The sequence below is a fragment of the Geospiza fortis genome, unplaced genomic scaffold, assembly GCF_000277835.1.
Source record: "Geospiza fortis unplaced genomic scaffold, GeoFor_1.0 scaffold112, whole genome shotgun sequence".
NCBI classification, from domain to species: domain Eukaryota; kingdom Metazoa; phylum Chordata; class Aves; order Passeriformes; family Thraupidae; genus Geospiza; species Geospiza fortis.
In genome coordinates, this window is record NW_005054298.1 from 9,439,694 (window position 1) to 9,466,759 (window position 27,066).

General features: G+C 45.5%; 2 protein-coding genes across 3 annotated transcripts in view; one reads left to right on the forward strand and one right to left on the reverse strand.

The window, feature by feature from the left end:
* The window catches only part of SEMA5B (semaphorin 5B), a 263,423-nt gene extending 253,297 nt beyond the window's left edge, over positions 1 to 10,126 (forward strand). For both annotated transcript variants that reach the window (XM_005415761.2, XM_031056895.1), the window contains one exon: positions 6,010 to 10,126. In XM_005415761.2, coding sequence (XP_005415818.1) covers positions 6,010 to 6,165 — 156 coding nt within the window. In that variant the 3' untranslated portion in view covers positions 6,166 to 10,126. The remainder of the gene's footprint in view (positions 1 to 6,009) is intronic.
* A 7,536-nt stretch (positions 10,127 to 17,662) lies between these two features.
* SLC49A4 (solute carrier family 49 member 4) overlaps positions 17,663 to 27,066 on the reverse strand; it is a gene marked incomplete at its 5' end in the record, with an annotated part of 51,223 nt that continues 41,819 nt past the window's right edge. Inside the window, one exon of the mRNA XM_031056624.1 lies at positions 17,663 to 25,224. Coding sequence (XP_030912484.1) covers positions 25,109 to 25,224 — 116 coding nt within the window. The remainder of the gene's footprint in view (positions 25,225 to 27,066) is intronic.

Sequence of the window (27,066 nt, forward strand, 5' to 3'; positions counted from 1 at the left end):
AGGGATGCACATGGGCTTCATTTGGATTTACTAAGAGGAATGGGTTGGCTACAAAGTTGCTGTCTGATCCCTGGACCCTGATTTTAGACCTTCTGCTGTGTTCACAGTGGATGACCAAGGTTAGCAGTGATTGAAGTTCTTAACCCTGGTTCCTTCATCCCTGCATTCATCCTGGGGTGAAGGAAAGGGGAAGTTTTCTCTGTAGTGCACTGGGACGTTCAACAGTACAAACAAAATTCCAAGGTGGAAACCTAAAGCTGTGCAGCCCTGGCGCAGGCAGCACGTCTCTGATGAGCCATGGAAAGGTGTGCACTGCATTGTTCAGCCTCTTCAGAGGGTGAAGTGGTGGTAACCATAAAAACTGAAAAAACTGTTTGAAGCTGCCCAGGGAAGGTCCCCCAACATTTTTTCATATTTACCTTTCTAAAGAGGAAAGTGTCATGGGTGGGAGGCAGAAGTAGTGAAATTATACTGTTTACAGAGAAATAATGGAGCAACTGTGAGGCTGGGGGACATTGTCCTTGCTCACTGACTTCACTGGGATTCTGGTGCTGCATAGCTGGTGAAGATTAACCTACTGGGAAACTTGCTGACTCTTCCTCCACAATCCCCAAAATAGAAAGATCTGGAGCTCAGAGAGAATGCTGAGCTCTGAAAAGCTGAGTGCTTTCTACATGAGCAGATTAGGGAAATCTTGCCATCATATGTTACCCTGTGGGAACTACATTATGGCCCTAATTTTGTTATTAGTTGTACGAGTATCAGAAGCTTTTAGAAGTATCATTTTCACTTAGCTTCTCAAAAATATATGGACGTCCTTTTAATTGTGAGTGGGGAGATGTCCATCTACTTTTTAAATCAAGTTTTGAAATTTTCATGACTGCATATTGGAAATTGAAACATTTGATCTGTTTATGTGTGTAAGCAATGTTTACACAGCTTATATTTGCAGCTGTGGGATGGGAGTTGGGAGTAGTACTGGAAGTCCCATACTATGTTATGTGTAAAGATGTTTTGATACATCTGGGAGAATGTAAGCAAGTAGGTCAGTGGATAATGACTTAATGATTTGGAGCAGAGGCAGAATTTGGGGAAGTAGTGGCAAGGTCTTGCTGGAGAAAAATGAACAAATGGAAAATCTGAATGATGACCTAGGCTAAAAATATCAATGGAGAAAGCTGAACAAAGTTAAATGCATGCATGTGGTGCAACAGAGTCATGTTTAACGTGCCCAGCACTGGGCTGTAACTGGGAGAAGCAGCCTGTGAGTGCTCTGCCTATGGTGTGACCCTTCCCCTCAGACTCCTCCACTTCTAACTGCACACTTGCGTGAGTGATCAGATTGTTCATATAATTCCATAAATACTGAAAGACTCAAGATTCTGCTGTGCTTTGCATGGACATGCAATTCACCAACAACAGGACTGGATCTCTTGGTTAGTTGACAGATCACATATAAGGGAGCAAGCTGCTGCTCTTTTACAGTCTGTTAAAGCCATAACCATCGTAGTACATCTGAAAACATCCTGCTTGACAAAGCAGAGTTCCTGGGTCAGAGATTTTTTCAAATTATATTAGTCATATGCCAATGCAGCCTAAAGGCTGTGTAAGCTGTCATTTAAAGAAAGCAGTTAAGTTGGGCTTGCTTTTGAGTGATCCACTTGGCTGTGTCAGAGCATGCTGGTGGCTTTCCTTCTGCTAACAGGCCCTTGAACTGAGGTTACTGGTGAACAGACCAAAAGAAACAAATTATATCAGCTATGCCAGGATGTCATGGCTCATACTGTGAGGGAGGAAGCAGGTAAAAGAAATAATTGTTAGTTGAATAAAATACTTTTCCTAAGTGCATTCCACAGGTTTTCACATTAGCTCAGTCTGGCCTCACTTTTTACATGGAGCATTATGCTTGCACAAATACCAGAAGCTTCTTTCTTCTCAAGGCAGGATAGGACCAAAATGAGGGCCTGAAATGCGTTTTCCTTGGTGTTTGGAATACATCAAGTGTATGGCACAGAGATTTTGCCACAACTTAATTTGCAGCAGTAAGCATTGATTAGGCTTTTGGTTCTTTCTGCTTACTGAGCAGACAGTTGTAAAAGGTTGTAGTTGCTGGCAAGGGCAGTCAGTAGTGTTTGATACGGGAGGAAGCAGACAATAAGAGGAAGATACAGGTTGAGTGTCAGGAAAAGTGTCATTGGAAGGGTCTGGAGGTGCTCAGATGACTGACTTGTCTGTTGCCCTGGAGGGTGCAGGACGGTGGTGCAGGAGGGCTCAGGTTGCAAAGGCAAATCTCTTTTCCTTCCCTGAAACCTCTGGTGAGCTCTAGTGCTGGCTGGGCTGCTTCAGTCAGCTTTGCTGCTGCAGCCACTGCCAAGTCCCTGCAAAAGCACCAAAGGACTGTCCCTTCCAGGAAGACATGCTGGGCATTGTCCTCGGGAAGCACTTCTTGGCCCTGGGGACCTGGCTCAGGGGGGCGAGGGGATGAGACACTGGCAGGAGTTGGGCTGGGAGCCAGGGTCTCATCTGTGCTGGGTTTTGTGACGGGCTGGTGACAACTTTGGTGACAACTTTGGTGACAACTCTTGCTGGTGACAACTTTCCTGTTGGGACTGATCAGTATTGCTGGGGGCATCCATGGGTGCAGCAGGATGTTCCCATCCCACAGGAGCTGCAGTGAGTTCAGGCTGTCAGGAGGCTCTGACCTCAATGGCAAAACCCACACAGCAATGGGGAAATGCTTTCCAAAAGGAAAGTTGTTGGCCATCTCTGTACTGTCACTGTGAAGAGCTGTGGGATGAGAGCAGGGGTTAAAACTCTGAGTAAAGCAGCACAGGAATTGACCCAGAGAGTTTTAACTGCAGCCTGTTCTCCTGCAGTGAATGCATGAGTGTGTCTGTGTACATCTCTAAATTTCACTGCGGCCTAATTTCCCTTCTACAAAATATCAACCAATTTCTAGTGCCAAGGAGCCTAATTATCTGTTTATTAAAATGAGACAGACAATAAGTTTGTGGGGGGAAATGTTAAAGCAGTGCACATTGATCATGCTGATTTAGGACAGTACTGCCACTGCAGCATTTCCAGAGACAAATTATTTGTGGCTAATTGTATTATAAATTCCACTAAGCCATTTTATGAGGTATTTCCTTAAGATATAAGCCCTCCATCCAAAATAAAACCAAAAAGAGCAAATGACCGGTTGTGGTGTTTTTCTTAAGTAAGTATTATATGAACATAGGAAGAGAGAGAAGGAAAAATGCAAATCATGTTAATTAATTGCTAAATCTGTTGTAATGGGCTAGTTTTTAATACTGTGTAACATGTTAAAACTCATACAGATTTTCCATCTCAAAGCCAAAGAAGTTGAGTCCTGAGGTCTTTGTCCTCATATCAAGATGGTCCTGAGTTATTGCAGGTCAGGATTTTCATCTGACTAAATTTCAGAGGTGGCAATCCTGTCATGTCATGAATCTTAACCAACCCAGACGAGGCCTGGATGTTGGACCAGCTTCAATAGAGTCCAGACAAACTGTGGCAATGGGACTCAGCCTCTTCATCTTCCTTCCTGCTGTGGCCATGGAGTTACGGTGCCAGCAGTGGGTATCCCAGACTAGGAACATCAGTAGGAAACAGCAGCCATTGTGTACAGCCAGTGTGAACACCTGTGGGGCTCACCAGAGAGCAACTCCTGCAAATACTTGGTGGTAGTACTTAGAAAAGTGCCTTTTTACAGGGAATCTCAAACTTTGTTTTTCTCAAGCTGGGTCAGAAGACACGGAGGCACAGAGCAGTTAATTGGATTTCCCAAGGAAGCATAGCAAGCACTGGAGGACTGAGGCTGGCTTCCTTGTTTCCCAGCCTCCAGCACAAAGCTGCAGACTGTTGGCCGCACTACTTGAATATTTCTTTGGGTGACTGGGAGCAAAGCATGACATTTCCTTTTTTACTTCCATATTGAAGGGCACAAATTCTCATTTCTTAAAAATATTTGTCACTTAGAGCATGCCTATACAAATTCTCTCCTTGGTTCCTACAAGTGTTGTGCTATGGGATCAATTTAGGGACTCCAGGCAGGGGGAGATTGCAGTCAGACCAGGAGGGGGCTGGGTCTCCTCCAGTTTTCATGTATGAGATGTTTCAGGCAGTGCTTATTTCTGAAAAACTTATTTGGTGGTTCAGCAATTGGGACATTTCTTTGTCAGGGTAGCTTTGGCACAGGAAAGCTTTTCCTCCTAACATCTTGTATGAAACTGGGAGTTGTAAGCTCCCAGGGTAGCTGTAGCTGTCAGTCTGCTGATTAGAAGAAAATATTTTCTTTTCTTCCTCCTCCTCTCTCCCTCCCCATGCAGTAAAATGATTTGATTACAAAGAAGTAGGGAGAAAAATATACTGCCTGTGGTCTTGTCTTTGAGCCCAGGGTAGCTGATCCTTTCAGTGGTCACAGCTGGGATGTGGATGAACCCTGGCTGTGCAGTAGAGAGCCCACTGCTGTCAGGTCACCCTGCTGCTGCTGGGGCTGGGGGGACAGAGCCTTCCCCAGAAACTTCCACCTGCACCTGCCCTCAGGCAGAGCACAGATTTCTCCCCTTGCTGAGGGAGCCACTTTGCCTGAAGTTCAGTGGGTCGAGTAAAGCTGAAGGAGCTGGGTAGTTCATGGTCTCGAGCATTAGTTAATTAGTTCTCACCTTGCCCTGGGCTGGGTCAGGCATGAGGGGTTTGTCTCAAGGGGGAGCTGAGGTGAAGTGGTTCCTCACTAAAGCAGCATCAGATCATGCCAGAACAGCCATTAGGGCCCAGGACTAGATGGCTCATTAGACCTCTCCATCTCTACTCCTGACAGGAGAGATGCTCATACCCTCTTTAAATGTGCTGTTAATTAAATGTTCCCTGAAGATAAGGATGCTGTAGCAGCACACCTAGTCTTGACTCCCAGATCAAAGGAGTGAGTTCCCTGCACAACAGCCATTAAAGGTGCACTTTGGAGTGACATAGACCAGAGATAGGCATAAGAAATTTAAGCCAGGGGTTAGGTTAAAAAATTGTGATAAAAGTATCTCAGACAAATTCACAGAAATCAGATGACTGTGGGGAAGGAGAAAGTTCTGTAGAATTATTGCACACATACACACAAAGTGTGATTTTATCCTTGTACATAGGTAACAGCTGGCATAGCAATCTGGGGAGAGGGGGACATCTTCTTGTTGGTGGGAAGAGGGGAGGGAGAAAAAAAAACATTTCTAAATTTTTCTGGTAAAACGGGCATTTGTCATTCTAATTTTGTATGTTATTGTTTCCGACAATTGTTACGTGGTTGTTAAATTTTTTAAAGTAATTTTAGATTTTCCAAAAGTGACCATGATTTGTTACTTATACTGTAGCTTACAGAAGTGACACACTTAATATCGGGGGGTCCAAACCTGGATATCTACCAATGGAGATGGAGATCAGGTAAATGCACACCTGCTCTTCCAAAGAGGAAAAGGTTGGCACGTTTGGCACCTGGCTTGAGAGGGAGCCGCAGGCTGTACCATGAGCATTTTGGACGAGGTTAGAGATGAGCCATGAGCATTTTGGACAAGGTTACAGATGAGCCATGAGCATTTTGGATGAGGTTAGAGCTGTACCATGAGCATTTTGGACGAGGTTAGAGCTGAGCGCTGCCATTAATCGCCAACCTTTGTGTAGGCCCAGCATGGCTTTATGTGACAGTGGTCTTCAGACACGCCATCCACCAGGACACTCCGTGTCCCTGGAGAAGGCTCTGGCTCCATCCCCAGCAGTAGCTGAGCACAGGACAGCTGAGGGACACCCGGCAGGAGCTGTGGTCCCCAAGCCCAGCCCGTAGCGAGCGCGAGGTGCCAGCTTGCTCTCCCAGCCGGAGGGAAGGTGGTGGCGGCCGCAGCAGAGTCCGTGCTGGAGAAGGCAGGTGAATGGGAGGTGACTGCAGGTAGAAAAGAGGAATTGTGTGGCACTGTGGCCATGCCTGTCATCTCCTCTTCTCTTTTACAGACACTTAACAAGAACAACTTGATACCGGACGACAGAACCAACTTCTATCCGCTGCAGCAAACCAATGTGTACACAACAACCTATTACCCCAGTACGCTGAATAAATATGATTACAGGCCCGAGGCCTCCCCTGGAAGGACCTTTACCAACAGCTGATGATGGACAGCTCCTATGGGACTGGATGACTTCCTATATGATTTTTTTTTAAAAAATTGATTTTATGGACCAAATACTGGCCCAGCTTCTAGATGTAAATATTGTACAGTAGGGCCTTTTTTTTTCCTTTGGTTAATTGCGTTTCTTGTAAACAGCACATCTCCTTACAAGGACAAGAATTCAAATGGACCATTCTGCAGAGCTTTTGTGGATATTTGTCTGGAGATGGCTCTTCTACTGCAACTGTTTATGGCTGGAAGGTCAGTGTGCCGTCCAAGGCTGAGGTTGTTGAGGAAGGGGCTGTGTGCTGGGCTTGGTGGCCATTGAGCAACCACACACAACACATGGGAGCACTCCAAGAAAGCAAGAGGTGGCCTCCTGGAGCAGGGCTGGATGCATCATTCCTGAGGCAGGACACCAATGGTGTGCTAGATGACACACAGCTCATGGGACAGGCCAAACAGAACTCCATCACACCAACAACTTGAAGAACATTTTCTTTTTCCTTTTTTTTTAATTTTTATTTTTGATTTTTTTATGTTTCTGAGGAAAAAAAACGTAGTAACTTTCTAGGGCAGTGTTCCCTATATCTTCAAGAGAATCTTTTCATATTACAGGAAATACTCTCTGCAGCCTTCTTTGGTAATATGCAGTTCAGCTGATGAGAAACAACACACAAACGAAGTGCATTATCCAAAGAAGCTTTCCAGAATGTTTCCAGTCTTAATTAAAAGAAAATTATACAGGCAGTGAGACACTGAGAAAAGTAAATGTTGGAATAACATTGGAGACATGAACTTGGAGTGCCTAACAAACAAAGATGTTTATATCACTGGAAAAAGAGATGTGATGATTGCCGCACAAGAGCCATGGGCTTTTTTTGTTTCTTCCTTTTTCTTTTTTTTTTTTTGAGACAGTATTAACTCTTTTTGTTCTAGCTTTGATCCTGATTGTGTCTGCCAGGAGAGGCAACTTTAGAGGCCGTGCTCTTCTTGTGGGAAATCACCTTGCTTTGGGCTAATATTTCCTCTTGTTTTATTACTGGGTTTTAGTTCATATACTTTCAAAAAATGAGTGATTCTGACTTTGCAGGGGGAAGGTATTTTTTTAAGGAATGTTTCCATAGTCTGACATGACCCAGAAAGTCTGCTGCACATTCTTACAGCGTCTTCCACTCAGTACTGTATGAAATAGTAACACAACTGAGTAAAGTGCGTTGTTTGCCAATATTTCTTTAATTTTTCTGAGAAAAAACAACCCAACAAACAAATGCTGCTGCAGCTATTGAAGTAAATTGGAGCAGTGGCATTACAGTATATCCAGCCTTGAAATGTAATTTCGTGTATGTGTGTGACTGTGTCTATAAGAACTGTATTAGTCCGATGCAGAAGCCATGTTGTCTACAACCAGATGTTTGTCTGACATAATTGTTTGGCAAAAAGGAAACTTATTGCTGGTGCTTAATGTACAACTACATCCAGTGTGTTAGCAACGTGAACAAGTTCACCGCTGTTACCATTCAGTGTTTCTAAATATTTATGATGAACTCCTGATGCTAAGTATTTTAGAATGTCGCAATACTGAGCATGAGATAAAAGTACACCCTGAAATACGCATGAGCTCCACGTGGTCCTGAGCTTGGCTTTGTTGTCTGCACCTTCCCCGAGCAGTGCCCGGCCCCGGCTCGGTCTGTTCCCAGCAGTCCTGTCCGTCCCCGCTTGGTTTCGGATTTCGCTGTGAGCCGACATCGGTTGTTTCTCAGTGCTGTTCCTTTGCAGTTGCTTGTTTGGAAGCCCAGCTTGGGCCGTGTACTCAGCTCTTTCACGTAGGCAGCTGGTAGGAAATGAAGAAAGCCTGTGCTACTTGTGACAGGTATATTGCTTTTCCTGCGAGGAAGAGCCAACGTGACTCTGCAAGCCTGTGCGTTATGGTGGTTTGACCAGAGGGCAAGTATACAATAGCCTCCCATTTTTAAATTACTTTGTTTGACTTCAGTTTGCAGTGATTGAAAGCTGTAGGGATATTTGTAATAAAGTGGGGTTATTAGCACTGCCACAAGGACACCTTAGGCTCAGCAGTGCCCACCATTTCCAGCGGCTGCTTTTCTTATTTAGCAGCCCACCCTGCTTCTGCTCAGGTGAAATACATGGGGCAGAGAGAGAGATGCCCTTAAACAGAATTTAAGCAGCAGAGTCAGAAGCTGATGCAGACCTAGAAGAGTGTCTGGAGCACCTGCTGCAACTCTCCAAGTTGGCACAGTGGGTCAGCAGCCCTGAACCCTCAGCAGCACAGCCAGGCAAGAGCAGCTGGAGCAGAGCAGGATCACCAGGGAAGCAGGATAGCACTGGTGGCAGGCAGCCTTCAGGGAAGCTCTTCCCAGGCCCTAAATCCCATTTGAGGAGTGATGACTTCGTGCCTTGTGCCATAACGAGTTCACTCTGTCTCACTGAATTTCCACATGCCCCTCAGCAATATTTAAAATCCTGACTTAATGTAGTTCTAACAAGTATGTAGCCCAAGGGTTGGAAATTATTACATTAGACTATCAGGATGGGATTTCCCAGCTTTAATTTATGTGATTCAGAAGAAAACACTGGCTCCCAAGATCATTTCAGCCATTGTAAAATCAAAGCCATCTCTGAGCTTCCCCATCAGAAAATTCCCTGTATTAACACACTCTGCAATTACTGTGCACATGGCAAGATTGCAGCTGGAGTTTGAGGGAATGCAAGCAAGTCAAACCTTGCAATTATCTCAATCTTCTATTTTTCCTTTCTCTTTTCCCGTCTCCCCTTTTAATTTTTTTTTCCATTTTTGGCTTCACAGAATAACATGATGTAAACTGATTTCTTTTTTGCAGAGTACCATATGAAATTATTTAAATGTTCAAGTCACCGAGATGGGTGATTATTGCCATTGTGCTCAGGAGGTGGATATTTTGTAGGCTATTGGAGGGCAGATGCTATGAGGGTGGTGCATGTGGTTATAGTTTCATCAAGACATTCCTTCTTATCAGCCATCCAAATGGATTCAGCCCTTTTTCATATAATTGGCAATCACAGCAAGGGGCTGTAGTCTCCATTCGAGCAGAAAGCAGAATCCAGGAGAGAGTGAAAAAAAGAAATCAGAACACTGTATTACTCAATTAATGTTTGCAGAGGAGTGCAGTTCTGTAAGGACGATGTTAATGCAGTGTGAGAGTTGCATTTTTTATGAGCTCTCCAGTGTGTGGCAGGTTAACAACCTGATGTGCAGGGATGTTCTTGCAGGCCAGGTAATTTGGCACCTTGAGCATCAGGTCTGTAATATCTGTAGAAGTTTGAGTTGCTCCTGCAGCTGGATGTTATACTTGCTAAAATTTCCTGTTCCTAATACCATCTTAAACTGGAGTGGAAATGCATTTCCTTTGGGAGCATTTCCATTGCTTTCCAGAAAGTTCATAATGCTATATATATTTTTTTTCCTTTACTTCTAAGGCAGAGAAAAGGAACCCTGGGTGGTTCCTCTGTAGGTCTGGAGACACTGTGTCTCTGCAAACCTTTTGGATAGGATTCAGGTGTACAGGACATGAAATATGATGGAAATCTTACAGCCAAGTATGTAGTGGAAACATCTGTAATTAGGCCATTCTCTGTTTTTCCATGGAAATGGCTGCCTTTCTCCCAGCTGAGGGGGTTTGCCTGCTGCTGTTATCCAGGGATGTTGTGCCCTTGCTGTCGGGTTTTCCTTGAGCAGTTGCCAGTAACTCACAGCTCACTGACAGACGAACCACTTGAGGATCAAACCCTCACAGAAGAGGTGCTGTTGCTCTAAAGGTGCTCTTGAATGTTCAGCATATGAGCCAGGGCTGCTCTTAAATGTATGACCTGTACAGATATATAGGAGAATAACATTTATTATCTAACCACCACTGTTCCTACTGCCTTATGTTCAGAAAATGAAGTGTTTGCTTTGAAATCAGCAGAAAAATGTAGCGGGGGAGAGTTTTATATATATATATATAAATATCTATAAATATATATATAAAAATGTAAATGTAAAGTTTCTGTAACAACTTACTCTTCTTTTTGTAACAGTGTATACATCTATCAGTGGATAGATATGGTATATATTTATAATATATACACACGCAATATATATATTTAGCAAAATGCCTGCAGAGGAAACTTAGAATAAGAAAGGCAGTGCTGGTATTCAGATTCCACAGGGACAAACTGAAGAAAAAACCCTATAAAAATTGACTACCCTTTCCATTAGGTTTAAAAATACACTTTTGAGGTAAATGAAATATAATTTTTTTATTGAAAAATAAATTGATTTTTCTAGTTAGAAATGCTGATTCTCCCCTAAATCATTCTGGTTAAGAGTTATTAAGAAAGAGATACTTGATACTGTTTATATTTTCATAATAAGCCTCCTAAATTTTTCATGTGTATCACTCTATTGTTCTTGTAATTATAAGCAGGGAGTAATTGTGCAAAGAAAATTAAAATAGCAAGTAGGAGTAACAAGTCTTGTACCATTAGAGCAAAAGACATTATCTGTTAGAATGGGGAAAATGTCATTTTCCATGTTAAAGAAGTCAGTAACTGCCTTCTGAGTTATTGATCAGCTTTGCAAACCTTGCCTTACAGTCACACCAGGAGGTTTTTTCTGAAATGCAGGAAAAGAAGCCCTGTGATCCCATATATTTTGTTTTTCAGAAGGGTCCAAAAAACCCACCAGGCCATGGGGGCACCTGGTGCCGTGGGTGTCTCTGGAGCTTTCTGTGTCAGTGGCCAAGGCTCTGCCCCACGCCTCACCCTGTCCCCCCTGAGCCAGCCCTCACACACGGCAGGGCACAGCACCCTCAGAGCTGTCTGGCATGGCAGAAAAATACCCAGTAAATCAGGTCTGGAGGATTCATTCTTCTCCAACAAATCCCTTAAATGCCCTCATGACCAAAGGCTAAACTCCCAACAGATGAATCTTTCCCTTAAGCTTTTTAGAAGGAAGCTTCAGGTGGCTTCAAGAGCAGTTTGGGGGTAGGTGAGAGAGCTTTCTGTCCAACTTTGTTTTTCCTGGTTGCCAGAGCTTTCAAAACTGGGCAGAAACCCCTCTGGAGCTGGGTCCCAGCGGGACTTACCCCGTCTCAGCTGTTCTGCCTGGAAATTCCTTCTTTAGAACCTTTGGGCGAAATTAATGTGTTAATGCATTAATGCTGGCTGGAGGAGCAAAACCAGCTACTCACTATTTACACAGCCACAAACATTTGTGCTCGATAGAATTCGGTGTAAGGTTGGGTCTTGAACTTGTTACTGTTTCCATTCTGCCTCCAGCCTCGGCTGCAGACTCACTCCTGCTATTCAAGAGGATCCAGGGCTATAAGAGCGGCATTTGGCTTTCTGCAGGCCCCTGCCACGATTTGGTTTTAAACAAATCTGGTCATGAAATTATTAACACTGCACTCTGGTTCTGATGCCTCTGTCAGCAGGACGCTGCTGATGCTCAGGCCACGGAGTCAAGAAAAGGTCGGCGTGGATGGGCCATTAATAACTGGAGCAAAAATGTTTTTAGTACCAAAATGTCAAACAATGTAAAAGCCAGCCAGCTGCACAGCAGTGTGCTTTCTTTCCACACCCCTCCTTAGACAGCATCCAGACCTGCCCATACCTAAAAGCCATGTGCTTAATTAGGAGCATTCCCACAGAGGAAACTTTAGGGAGGATGCATGGTATGTGAGATGGAAATGGTAGGATTTAGCTTGTGGTTGAGGTGGGAGAGTGACAGATGCAATATTGGATCTTGGATACATGGGAAACAATTATGTGAACACAGAATGCTTGCCCCAAAACAATAAAACCTGGAGAGTGTTATTGGACTCTGTTGTGAAGGCACATCACCTTTCCTATGCAATCGAACTTGATGGTACTTTAGCATAAAGGTGACCTAGACTATTATCACTGCCTTTAGACACTGTGAATTTTTTTTGGGTACTCTGTATTTTTATATATTGTACAATGTAAAGAATAATTCAGAAATAAAACAGACCAACCTGACAAGGCTGTGAGTTATTTCTCCTGCATGACCAACACGTGGCGGATCTGGGGCTCCCAACAGCGCTGGCAGGATGGGCCAGCAGGAAGGAGGAGGAGCTTCCTCCTGACCTTTGTGGCCAGTGGCCATGCAACATCCACCCAGCTGCCTGAGTGGGGATGGGGAATTGCAGCATCCATCCTTCCTCCCTGTCTGCACTTTGGCCACATCCTGAGGCCCAGGTCTGGATTATATTTGTCATGAGTTGTCATCTCTGTGGACACCAAATTGTGTTACTGGACGTAAGGCTCCCTTCCCCCATCACAAGCTCCACACCAAACATGGGGTGCCTTTCAAAAAGGGTATTTCTGAGTGAGGTGCCCACTGAGGTAAGATTGAATATGAAATTCAGGGTGCCAAATCCTTGTCCAGATCTGCAGTGAGCATCTCTCTTGTGCTCCTCAGCTCTCTGCAGGTGACACCGAGCCCCCAAGGGCACAACTGCTCTCTCTGCCAAGCCAGCAAGAAGACATTCATCCTCTGCAGAGCCTTTCAGCTGTGTATGCTCAGCTGCAATGAAATCCTGTCACTGCTGCTGCTGCTGCTCAAGCCCTACATATTGATGCAAAAAGTTATGAAAGGCTGAGGGACATATTTTGATTGAAGGATGATTGTAGCCTCGTGTTGAAGAACGTTATAGCTCTTGTTGCATTTATTAATCAAAGTAAAGACCATGAAAAGTGACAGAGTCAGGAACATTTTAGTTTATGTTCCGATACAGCTTAAGACTTATATTGAAGTTCCATACAGAAAATTACACCATAATGTCATAAAAAATAGATTGGATTGCTAATAACCTGAAACGTGCTACACCTGCATACATAATACTTTAATCCTACTAAATCATAAGCTATCATTTGGGTGTTTTCATATTCTCAAGTGTGCATACAGGAATTTCTTTTCAATGCAGACCATTAAAAAGTAATTGAGAGGCACAAGAACAGTAAAAACAAACTTGCTGTGAATAAGATGGATTTTTTTTCTCAGTTAGTTTGCACGATAACACAGGGAGGTCATTTTTGAACAGTTTTGTTTTGCATCAAGACACCTCTGCATACAATTAGAGCAAAGTATTGCGTTGGAACCAATTTCCAATTTCCCTTAAATCTGTCTACCACCACATTTTTTTCTAGTTGCTAATTTGACTCATTAACATAACAGCTTCACTGGTAACGTCAGTAAATTTTGTTCTCTCACCTTTACTGTGCATCCCAACTGTACCCTTTTCTCTCTTTAATTCTTAATTGTGTGGAAAACAGAAAGTTTCATTACCTTGTGGGTTCCCCATGAGGTGTGGGAGCACCCCCAGCAGCACGGGCAAAGCAGGGACCCAGGCCAGGCGGTGCAGCTGTCTGGGGGGGCACAGCAACAGCTGCAGCCCCACAGACCCCTCCAACCTGCCTTTGGTAGTGCTCAGAGGTTTGGTATAAAAAATGCAGGAAAAGGAAAAAGCAGAAGTTTCCTCCCAGTTCCCTGCCAGAGGGGCTCTGGGGACAGGCTGGGCCAGGTGCTGCAGTGACAAACCTGTCCCAGCCCTGTCCCTCCATATGAAGCCCATTTGCTGGTGTTTTCTTCTCTGTTTAGGGATGGAAACGTCCATGGCTGGTGGGGCACTTGCGTGGGCAAGGGCACTGCCAGTGCTCGGTGCTGTGGGGGTGAGGAGGGGCAGGGAACTGCAGCCCAGCCCAGGCAACCCCCGAGCTCATGACAGTGCTGGAGCAGAGACTCGGATGAAGGAGTTGTAACCACCACAGAGCAGCTGAGCAGATGTGTTTGGGCACCCAGGCATTATCCAGAGCAAGTTAATTTCCTCCTCTGAACAGGCACCACATCGTGCAGATAGCATGGAAATAAGAAATATCCTGCAGCCTGATTTTAGCAAGGCTGCTGACTCTCTCATACCTGAGCCTGATGTGCTGCCAGGAGCGGTGGCCAGGCAGAGCATTGTGCAGACACACTCCCTGGAAAGCAGGCAGGCTGCAGCAGTGAAAAAGGTCTCCAGTGAATCCCCTACCTCCACACCCAGCACTGCTGCTGGTGCCCAGACCCCCACCAGTGCCCCCAGTGCCCCATCACATGGCCTGGCGTCTAACTCCTGAATTTCCTGCTGCCCACACAACCATTTCACTCCTCTCTCAGAGCCCACGTGGTCATGCTGCTGTGACCAGGCAGGGGACAGTCCCCAAGCTCAGCAACATTCCCTGTGTTGGCCTAAATCAGCTCAATGCAGCCATCCTGAAGAGATCAGCACAGAGCAAGCACCTCAGTGTGTGAGAGGCAACCCTCAACTGCAAAAGCTCTGCTCCCCGTGGTACCCCATGTGTGCTTCCCCCTCAAGGGTACAGCCAAGGGACCACACACTCAGTTACCAAAAGCTTTGGAGACTCATTACAAACTGTTTTGCTAAGCTGAAATGCGTTCTGACATGGTTTGTTTTGTCCATTCATTAAAAAAACACTGACAGAGTTGTCATTGCACTTTCTGTTTAAAAAAACGGAGGTTCAAATTAATCAAGAAGGTGACAGAGTTCAGCTGTTCCCAAAGGAAAAAACCCAACCACATGCACACATCCCCTGTCTTTGGTGAGATTTCAACCCTTCAAGCTGCTGACAAAATCTCCAAACCAAACCATTCTCCTCTGGAGTAAGGACCGAACCGGGTGAAGGTGATTTTGGTGTGACAGAAATGTAAAGTTGGCTCTTGGCAGCTGGGCAGACTCTCACCTTTTCCTGCTGCCCCGGTGTGATCACAGGCCAGGTTTATTTTGTGACCCAGCAGTTCTATCACCCTTTTTTTGTTCTGACTGGCGTTACGTTGACATCTCACAGCAACTTTAACGTGTAAGGTCAGCTGGTTTTCATTTTAAACCTACTAAGATGACAAGGAAACGTTGTGCTGCACACCAGCCACATCCATGTCTCATCTCCATGGTGTGGATCTCTACAGAGTATGGAAGGTGCAACTCTTTGTATCCTCATACCAGCTGAGGCGGATCTGGAACCCAGCAACCACTCAAAGCTCCTCCTGGCTGTGGGGGAGCTGTGGGCAGTGTCTTCTGGCTGAGCAGCTGTGCTGCAGCATTGTCACCCTTCAAAATAACATCTCTGAAGATTTTCAAGGTCAAACTTCACAGTTTGTGAAAAAAGCAAAAAGTAGTCCTGGCTTTCCATCACTCTGGGGACAATGAGGTGTCTCTCAGAGTCAGGGTTAGCATGGGGCACATTGAACAGCAACAGGCTGTTGAGGTTCCATCCATCTAACCCTGCTGCATTCCTCCGTTTTTAAACCTCCCATAGTCATTTCCTTGCTGTCATGGAAATAATGGAGCCAGCAAAGGATTGCTCCCCTCTCAAGCGCAGGGTAATGAACAGCCATCAGAAACATTTGATATTTCCATGATGTGAAGCATCAATGGCCACAGAGAAAACCGTTCCCATTTTGGCAGTACTTAATTTACTGTCACGAGCAAGCGATCTGTACGGGAGAGCAGGCACAACACTGATACACTTTTATTACCCTGCCAGGAGCCACATTATTGTTTTCTGTTTTCACATTTCTTAGCAACAACATTTTTTTGTTCATAGGTTTCTTCCTAGGAGCTTGGCTGGAATTATTTTTATGTTGTCCCCAATTTACATGCTGACTTACATCAGCCTGTCCTCGAGCGAGAGCCTTGCTTTCTGCCCGAAAGCCTCCTGGCAATTACTGCTGTCTTCTGCTGATCCATCACTCCTTTGGCACTGGAGGAGATGAACCTCCTGCCTGGCAGAGCTGCCTGTCCTGGGGAGCAGCGCAGTCCCTGGCAGGCCCCACTGTGCCAGGAGCTGCTGGAGCCAAGGAGGGTCTGGAGTGAGCAGGTACAAACTTGTACTCTGAGCATCCCTGCTGCACGCCAGCCCAGAGCCCCAGAGCCCCCAGTCAGCATTAAACCATTTCTGACACACTGAGTGTGCAAGGGGGGACAAGCTGCAGTGTTTGCCGTAGGCTCTGGCCTATGCTGAAAACTTCTCTCAGAATGTGTAAAGGTGAATGCCTTGGGTCCCACGTCCCTGATGTGAGCCCAAATCATGCTCCTGGAGCAGGTAGAGCCCTGCAGCTGCTCAGCTCTCGTGACCCATGGATGGGGGGTGAAGGCAGGAACTCCTGCCTGGGGGCTGCTGCTGCTCATGTTTCCCAGCATCAGCATCCTGGGTGTTTGGCTGCAGCCCAAAGATGCCAAAACACACAGACCCAGCATTTTCAAGTGGCCCCAACCTTTCCCCAGCCTCTGCTGGTCCCACGACCATTAGACATGAGGTATCTGTGAGCCCACCCACATCTGGGCACATCTGGGCACAGCACCAAGAGCTTTCAACCAGCTGGCCCCAGCCCAGCTGCTCCCCCATGTGCAACTGCAGCTCAGTCAAAGAGGGAGATGCCAGCACCCAGTACTCTCTCAGGAAAGACAGAATAAATGTCATTTATGTGCCAGGGAAAGCGCAGGCTTCAACAACAGCAAAGATAAAACAGAAAATAGGAAAAAAACCTGAGAAAGAATGGAGCACAGGGACTTCACCAATACACAGAACTACATCAGGAAAGAGCAGGCTTCAACAACAGCAAAGATAAAACAGAAAATAGGAAAAAAACCTGAGAAAGAATGGAGCACAGGGACTTCACCAATACACAGAACTACATCAGGGCTCTGAGACGGATCCTCAGTTCTCATCCCCCTAAGGATGGAGATTTCTGTAACACTGCAAAGATAAATACAACTGGGAACTGTGTCATTAAAGGCACTTTAAGCTCCCATATATAGCCTGGAAAGAGACTGTTGCTAAGAATAGTGGGGCCCAAATATTCCACGACATGAGAGTTGACAGATTTCTTCCCAGCACTAATAGGATGTGAGGCTATTTTAAATTTGCCCTGATAAGTAGTCAGGCCATTCTTGAAGAGCTGGTCCTAGAAAATAAACATGGATCAAGAGATGCTGGGCTGGGTCTGCTTCAATTAAACGCAGGATAAACACAAGGAAGGTTCTTAGGAAGGCTCTCCTTTCCAAAAGCCCCAACACAGACAGTGATGGTGGGAGCCAGCAAAATCAACTGGCCTGCAGCATTCTGAGCCCTGAGGAATCAGGGTGTGAAACCAGAGTGGTGATGATGTGGTGGGGCTGCAGAGGCTGCCACCCCTGCCAGACCCCTCCCCTTCTCCTCCCTGCTGGAGGGTACCAAGGGGTGCACCTGCAGTGCCAGATCACCCCCAAAACCTCAGGAAAAGCCGTGGAAATCTTTCATTGGCTGGGCTGGGAGATTGGATGAGGCTACATTCATTTAGACTAAACAACCCCCATTTCATAGCAGTATCTGCAGTGGGTTTTGGCAGCATTATGGCAGAAATAAACTACTCCCTTGTGCTTCTTGGAAGTGATGAACAGTGATGGCAGCAAACTGAGTAACCTCTTTAATGTGCAACAGCCAGTACGTAAAATAACACGCACTTCATGGTCAGAGTCCAGTTTTAAATAGAAATTACACAGTGGGTATGTTACATTGACAAGTATATAGTGGTTTCAACATTATTTTCTCAAAAATAAAAATACACCACATTGGAATATCGCATACAAAATGTAGGATTTGCCCTAAAATAAAATTCTATCAAATCACTTTAAAAATTACAAAAGTAAAATGCATATAAACTCCAGTAAAACTGAACAGTGTTACAAGTCGAGGATAGTTTACAAAGATGCTCTCCAACATCTCCAAAACCCTCTTCCTTCTCCATATGTTCATGCAGTTCAAAAAACCCCAACTGTTAGGTGTGTCCCATAATTAAAAGCTGTTTTTATGACCTTATCAAGTACTTCTTTCTAAAATGCACAGTGGAAGACATTAAACATGGTAGGGGAAAAAGAGATTTTAATCTAGCAAATATCACAGGCAGAGAAAAGAGATATGTCTGGAAAATACATCATTGTCCCACGGGAGCAGGAGCTGGTGGCAGGCTGCTCATGGGGACACCTGCAGCTCTGCTGGGCTGGCTCAGCCCAGGTGAAGCAGAAAGATCAGAGCAGAAGAAGAGCTGTGGGCAGGGAGGGGCAGGGAACACAGCTCTAGTTCATATTGCACATTCAGGGTGTCCCTGCTGGGGAGGGACATGGAGCATCCCCTCCCCTGGCATGGGTGGGCACCCCAAGCCCTGGCAGCCCTTCCCCAAGCCCCCTGAACTGCCCCACACAAACCTGCACATCCCCTCTGTGAAGAAAAACATGAGCTTGGGCTTGTTGTTGTGGTTTGACAAACACGTGGACTAAAGCTGGAGAAGTGGCCTCAGCCTGAAGGGAAAATCTTCCTGTAAAGAAAAAAGGTTTTGCTGCTGGTATTGTCTTCATGTAGCAAAGTGAGTGCAGTGAGTCTGTCCAGACACAACAAGAGGATAAATCACATGGAGGAAGCCACTGGGGAGAGAGACCATGCAGAGAAAAGCTGTTACTGCAGAGACAAGTCCCCCCTGCCTTCCCTGCTGCACCCTGGAGAACCAGCACCTCCACACGTGTGCTACCACCACAGCTGTCCCTGTCCCTGTGGCACAAATCCCATCACAAACAGAAAATGAAGGTCAAAAACTCTTCCTTGAGGAAGATAAAAATGAAGTTCTGAAACAACTGGGCTGAAGTAGACACCCCTCCTGTGCAAACAGCCCAGGTGTCCAACACCCCCCCATCCTGGGCATCCTGGCTCAGCCCTTCCCTTCTCCCTCTGTGCTGCAGTCCCTGCCCTCCACCAGGGCCTGAAGCTTCCCACGGTGCTGCTGGGCCTGAGCAGTGAAGAAACAGTGCTGGGGCTGTGGGGGGCATGAATTGATCCAAAAACATTGCAATCCCAAGCAATTGGCAGCAGCCAGCACATCTGTGCAAATATTTGCTTTTGCTTGTCAAAACTTTGGACAGAGTTACATTTCTTCCTTTATTTATTAGTTTCATCTGTCTTGAAACACAAACTGCAAAAATTGTGAGCAGATTGACATCTTCTTCTGACTCCACTGTGGCTGTGCCTGCTCTGGGGCAATTCTGTGCCAGCTGAGGTGACACTCCCAGAGGAAGCAAGGCAGATATTCCTGTGCCACCCACAACCCACCTGGCAGCAGTCAGGGCTGCAGGGAGGTGGGATGGAGTCTGTGTGGATGGGGATGGTCCCCTCAGGTGAAGCAGGGAACCTGGAGGCTGCCTGGCTCTCTCTGATGGAAAGGAGGCAGCAGCCACAAGGCAGCATTTCCCCCTTCTCCCCCCACAGCTGGAATGCTGGGACCCACGGAAGGTGACAAAGTCCTTGTGTGTTTTGGCAGGGTTGGCCTCTGCCCTTGCACAACTGTGCATCCACACACAGCTCCTTGCACACCCCACATCCCTGCTCTTCCCACGTGGTGCTTTAACAACCCTGAGAATGGCAGCCCCAACATCAAATACCAAATCAATACCCAGACCTGGTGTAGGTTTCCACACAGTGCAGCACTTGTCTTGCCAAGTTATTACAATGGTCTGTACCTCAAAACTAATGGAACACAAAAATCCCTTTGTCAGAGATACTTAATTTGCAAGTGACCCAACAAAAGAAATGAACAATTAGAGCCCTGCTGTCTCACCATTACAGAGCAGTTATATCCACTGTGCAAACTGTGTAATTCCCATTCATATTTCAGTCACTCCTGACAATTAAATCACATTTCCCTTTCTTGCAAGAGCCAATACAAGCACATCAATCAGTGCAGCTTGTTTATGCTGCAGTGCAAGGCCAGGCAGGTGCTTGCTCAGTTTACTGTAGAACAAGCCCAGCATTAATGTCCCTGACACCACAAAATCTCAAATTGCATATGGACTTCATCAGCCCAGTGCAATATTTTGGTGCTGAAATGCCCCCTGGAGTGGGCACTTTTTGTTACTCAACCCAATCTGTTGCTTTCCCCAAGTTACCACAACAAACACTGACAGAGTCTGGGGTTTCCCAACCCACTCCAAGATTCAAGACATCCCACTCCCACTCATTTCATCTCTGTCAGATGGTTGGGAATAACTGAGATGCTGTGAGCCTGAATACCTGACACAGACAGTGCCCATCTGCTTGGCCTCTCCAGGTGTGGGAGCTAAAATCATAGATTTCAGGTAAATTACAGGCTGCTTCTAACAGATTATCTGTTCATGATATGTGCAGAATCCTTTGGGTCTGCACTTTATTCCAACTGGCACGATTTTCTAAAAAAAAAAATTGCCTATTTTTATGTACATTAAGTACACATTCAGCGAAGCTCCTTTCCCTGTGAAATTGCTCTGGAAGCAAGGAAGCTCTTCTCCACACCTCCAGCTCAGGGGAGCAGGCAGCCCCAAGGCATGCCAGAGGAAGTTAATGGGTAACAGCAGTGGCCAGAGCCAGGAACCAGTGCTGCAAGTGACTGCATTTTCTAATCCTGAGCCTCCCCATGAGCAGCATGGGAGCTTGCAGAGCTCCAGAGCTCAGGAGAAGGAGAGCCAGCAGCACTGGAAGCTGAACCAGGAGTGTCACTGAGCCAAACAAATGTTTACAATAACCATTAGGAGAGAGTGGTCACCATGGAGAAACCTTCCCAGCATTCCCAACACAAACCACACCATTACCTGCGTTAAGGGCTCAGCACTGCTGGGAAGAGGTTCTTCAGGGCTGTGAACTTACAGGTCACACAGAGAAGAATATTCCAGGGCTTCTCAGGGCACCTTCCTCTGCTGGCAAGTCACAGGCCACGCAGCAGCCAATGCTGTGACTGGTCCAAGTTAGAGAGACTTTAAACTTTCATTATTAAGAAAAGCATTAACTGTTTTGAGCCTATTCTGCACTCCTGCTCATTGCATCTGCACTGCTAAGGGCTCTCCCTGTGCTTCAAACTCAAACTTCCAAAGAAGTGCAGGCAGCCTGGCAGCTTGGACTCTTGCTAAATCCAAACAGGAGTGACCAGGCAGTAATGCTTATCCAAAAAATACTTCTGTGGGTTGAGTTGTGTTACTGACATGAAAGGGACTGCTCCTCCACAGAAGGATGCTGCTGTGGAGCACAGATGGGGATAAAGTGTTTTTCAGAGATCTCAGCAAGCACATTTAAAATCCTCACTTCCACCCTAAGGCAGACTTGCTAATCTAATAAAATCCTAAGCTTGAACACTGTGTGTGTGGAATGCAGCCATGTCCTGCCCAACTTCAAGTAATCTGGGAGCAATCCTTTGACTTCCACGTGGGCAGATCTCCATCAGAGCTGCTGGGAACTCGGGCTGGGCCCTGACTGCAGTGCCTGTGATCCCCATGCAGGTTTCCAGCAGGGCCTGGCTGGGCTGCCCAGCCCTGCAGAAGGTCCCTGCTCCAGGGCAGAGGCATTGGTGCCTGTGACTCAGCCCGAGCTGCAGTGCCAGGCAGACTCAGGGCAGGGCTCAGCGTGGCAGGGCTCTGGCAGCGAGGGGCTGCAGGGGTGAGGGGCAGTGGGAGCCCCCATGAGGGACAGAGCCAGCCCAGCCAGGGCACAAATACAGCACTGGCACTGGCCAAGGCTGAACCCATCAGCCACGGTGACACCTCTGGGATAACAGATGAAGAAGGGAAAGGAAGTTACTGCACAGCTGGAGAGCAGGGTAGCCCTGCAGGTACCCGGGTCAGTGCAGAGGGAGGGCCAGGAGCTGCTCCAGGCACTGCAGCAGAGATTCCCCTGCAGCCTGTGATGCAGACCATGGTGAGGCAGCTGTGGCCCATGGGGAGCAGAGATCCACCTGCAGCCTGTGGAGAAAGAACCCCCTGGCACCAGCTGGATGCCCAAAGGAGGCTGTGGGAAACCTGCTGGAGCAGACTCCTGGCAGGATGGAGAGAGGAGCCCAGGCTGGAGCAGGTTTGCTGGCAGGATTGTTCCCACAGGTCTCTGCCCACACTGGAGAAATTCGTGGAGGATTGTCTCCCCTGGGAGGGACCCCATGCTGGAGCAGGGGAAGAACGTGAGGAGTCCCCAGGGGATGAGATGTGTGATGCTCTGACCACAGCCCCCATTCCCTGTCCCCCTGTGCTGCTGAGGGGAAGGGGGAGAGAAAACCACAAGTAAAGTTAAGCCTGGAAAGAAGGGAGGGATGGGGGGAAGGTGTTTTCAAGATTAGGTTTTATTTCTCTTTATCCTACTGTGATATGATTGCTAGTAAACTAAACTAGTTTCCCCAGGTTGAGTCTGTCTTGCCCATGATGGTCACTGGTGAGTGTTCTTACCTCAACTCATGAGCTTTCCATTCTATTTTCTCTCCCCTGCCCAGCTGAGGAGGGCAATGACAGAGAGGCTTTGCTGGGCACGTGGGGTCCACCCACACTCAATTCACCACACAGAGAAACAGCTACCACAGCATCAGAGTCACAGGGAGCCATTCACTCTGGCTCAGAAAAACAATCAACAGGGTTTAAAACAAGAGGTTCACTCATCTCCCCTGACTACAGAGAGCCTGCATCTGGAAGCACTGGCAAATATTTTGAATTGTCTGATGCCTTCTGGAACAGAGGAAGAATAGGTTATAGTCTAAGTATTGTGTAAAATACTTCTCCATCTTAAAACACTCAGGACAGTGAAAGGATTAGAAATCTCTGTCACTCAGGACAGCAATTTTAATCTTTATATAGCTACAGTAAATTGCAGAAACAGAGCTCTGAAGAGCCATACCAGCTTGCAGTTCTGCCATGACAATGCAACTCCAGACTCTTGGCAAATGATCCCTGGTTTCAGAGACAATAGGCAGCAGCAGCTACTGGATACTGAAACTAATCCAGGCACTAAAACATAGTAAAAAGAAGCTGGACAGTTAACACCACTCATCTGAAAAGTAAGGGATGATGCCAGTGGATCTGAATGTGCTGGTTGGACTGATTTCATCTTCCCTATGCAGGTTAGCTCCACCACCACAAAGAATCTGCTTCAAGACAGGAAAGACTATTTAGAGCTGATACAGGCAATGAGCTAAATCCATTTTCAGCTACTACAGTAAGGACATCATTGCTCTGAAAACATAAAAGCAGGGAACAGCTTGTTTTATTTTACTGCACAGATACACTCCTGAGTTAAGTCTTAGAGGTGTATTCTCTCTGCAAAAGGAGAGCAGGCAGAAGGAACAGATCCATGTCTGAAAGGTAGTTCTGGGTTTATTTGGGTGAGCTTACCGTGTTGGTGTTGCCCCAGGGGCAAAGAAGAGCCCCACACAGGAGCAGAGGGTGCTTGATTCAACTTCTAGAGATGCAGAGCCTCCTCCAACACGTGCACCCACCCCCTGCCACAGAACTGCCAGGACAGGAAATCATTCCCTGAAAAGAATCCCTGTGGCAGACCGTGCACAACGCTTCCCACTCACGGCAGTGACTGGCTTGGTTACAAACCAGGGCACATCACCTTCCCCAGACAGGATCACCTGGAGTAAACCTAGGGAAACACATACCCTTGCACAACTTATATATATATATGTATATGTATCTCTTATATATATAAGTTTTATTTGTGTATACATTGATATAAATATGCACGCCCCCATACACACAAACACACCCCCGAAACACAAAGCACAGAACAAACACACGCACACATACAGAAATATTTTAAATGATGCCAAACTGAAATCTAAGAATATAATTAAGAAATCATTAGCAGGTTTAAAAATTGAGTTAAAAAACTATTCAAAGTGTCTTTAATATCTATGTTCAAGTAAGGGCCAGAACGACCACAGATTAGTACTGATAAAAAGAGCTGGCATTAATTTCCCATATTATGCCAGAACTCGTGAGTTACTCATTGTCAAACTCATTGTCATTTCGCCATCAATGCACCTCCTCAACTAGAAAGGTTTTTTTAGGAAACAGTGATTTCTCCAGACTTGGGTTACAAGCAATATTGTTCAGGCACCCTCAGTCATAAACGAATCCTAAAAACCACACACACCTTAGAGTATCAGGAGAGAACTAGCAGGATTCAGAAATCCACACCCACAGTATTCAGTGGCACAAACAGTAAAAAAGGCAGTACTGGAGATGAAGGATGGAAAGGTGACACAGTGGTGGCCTTTAGAACAGCAACATTTACCTAGAGTGACACTCCAGTACTCCACGGATGCTCCATATTCAGGAGATATGGAACCAAGGTGGCGTTTCAGAGATGACTGTGGGTGCAGGTTGGGATTCAGTGGCAGCTAAAGCTATTGTTTACTTGTGCTCCAGGGTGGTAACATACACCTCTAATATCACTGCAAGGATTATTTGGGGTATTTAGTATGGCTAAAAACCCTGGTACCAGTGTCTTATATCAGAACCCACTTTATTAGAATGTATATGTAGTGTACAAGCACCAAATCATTTTAGCTTAAATGTTTAATGAACATTCAATATAAATGACTAGTGATTTTAAAGAGATCTTGAAAAGATTTTTGTTTTCTTTTCTTATTTCTTTTTCCTTTTGTTAAGATTATTCCCTATTTTCATTCTGATAGAAGACTCTGAAGATTACTGGTACCCTGGTGTGTATAACCGTGAGTCAGCACACAGGCACACATACACACAACATACACCTCACTGCTACATCAACAGCCTCTTCAACAGAGAGCCCCAGCCCTGCACAGGGACCTGGACAGCAGAGAGATTCTCTTTGTGCATTTTGGTGTCACCATCACCGCTCCAGTTCCACGTTTATGGCAAGTCAAGATGGTCTTGAACGTAAGAACGACCCATCCCTCACCCTCTCTAAATAAAGCCACGATTAAGTCTTGAAATTTGTTTTTCTGCTGTTCAGCTGTGCAAATCCAGGCAGATGTGCAGACTGCAAAGCCGACTCTCAGTCTCTTCCAAGCCCTCACCAGTGCGGGGTGATCACACAGAGACGACGACGTCGAGATAGAGTCTGTCGTAGGACTCGCGGAAGCACAGGATGAGGAGCAGGCTGAGCAGACACGACCCTGGCAGGCACCAGTTGAACCAGGAAAACTCTGTAAAGCAGAACAGAGACCCAGCCTCAGTTATCAAACATGTTCTGGGTTTAAAGAGACCAAAACTTGGACTGATGGCAGGTTTGAAGGAAATCGCTGTGTGCTGACAAAATCCTGACAGCTCCCAGTCAATGGCTAACTTGGTCTGTGAGCCTTCTCCATGGACACATTGAGTTATAGATATTTATAGCCAATGCCTCCAACTAATGGAAATCCTCCTTATTCAACCTGCCAATGAAGAGAACGGGGCAAAAAAAAAAATCTATCATTGCTAATGGAGAATAAACCACCTCCAAAGACTCTGCTCATTAGTCCCTTGATTTTCATGGATGGAGAACTAAAATTAAAAGCATAGGAAGAAACTGGGTTTGATTTTGAATCAGATCTGCTACATTGTATAAGAAGGGAAAACCAATTCCTCAGAAGAAACTTGTGCATAATGCGATCAATTCAATTTAAAAGTCATTGCAAAAAACAGGTCCTTGGAAGCCTCTTTTCAGCTGTTTGACATAACGTACTGCCCTTAAAAGTCTGTGTTCTCAAGAAATCCTATCATCTGATATTTGACTAACAACTAGCAGTTTGAGTCACAATTTTTTCAAACAAGTACAATAAATTCTTTTTTTCTACATGTGTCAATTTACTAAAGAAACATTCATTTCACCAGATAGTGTTTTACTCATTTTTTTCAAATTTTCCATTATTATTACTACTATTATTATTTTTTCTATTATTATGATTTAGTTTCACAGAATCTAAACTCTCCCTCCAGGAGAGTTAATCAAATCTGAATTAATCAAAATCAAGGCTTCATCACTGCTACTTTCTTAAATCTGCAATTTATATTGCTGAAAGAAAAAGCATGATTTATTTTAAACAAGGTGAAGGACAACAGTCAGAAAGCCTGAAAAATCAACCTTCCAAAACCGGTAACTTTCAACAACATTCTCCCTGATCCACCAAAAACCCTTATGGATTTGTTTAGGCAGTATTATTATTAAAACCATAGCAAAAATTTCCTAGGCTTGGAGAAGACTTATGTGATGCCAGAAGTCAACAGGAAAATGCTTTGCTATTATTTTCCTTACAACATTCCTCCTTAATTGGAATAAACAGATTTGAACTCATATATCCTAAGAGATGAAGTTTAACTTGGGAACACTTCATGTCTTTTTTGCTCTAGAATTTGTGCCAGCCCTGGCGATGCAGGGAACGCATCAATCATGTGAACCAAAGGTCATTTTCCTTTTGTTTTTCCCTTGGAAATCCCTGCAGAAAGGCAAAGGAAACCTCATCCAAAGGCTGCAGCTTTGGGGCACAGCACTAGCAGCAAGGCTGAGCTTTAGGTAGGTTTAATCCCCACTCTGCTAGATGAACCAAAATCTTCAGTGCACTGGAAAGCTTCCAGGGCTTGGGTCCTTCACAGCATTTGCAATATCAGTACAAGGAGAAAAAGAGAAATTGGAATGAAAACTACTGAAAGATTATTTGGCTAAAAGGAAAGACCAAGGGAACAAGATGAATTTGACTGAGTTCTGGTTTATCTGTAAGCTTCTTAAATGCCATTACAGGATGCATTTGAATCAAATGAAAGCAAATGATTAAGATCATTATCTACCCTCTAACGGATTTTTTTAATCAGAGGAGCCAATAGCACCCCTGGCACTGATCCCCCCCCAGTGACCACACACTCTCTCATACTTTCTATCCAAGAATGGATTTTCCTAAGCACAAATTACTTTATTTTCTTTCCTTTTGAAGAAATAGGGAAAATATTTTAAGTGTATGGGTACACCAATTTCAGGTTTATCCTAAGCTGCATTTACTGGTATCTTGTAGGGA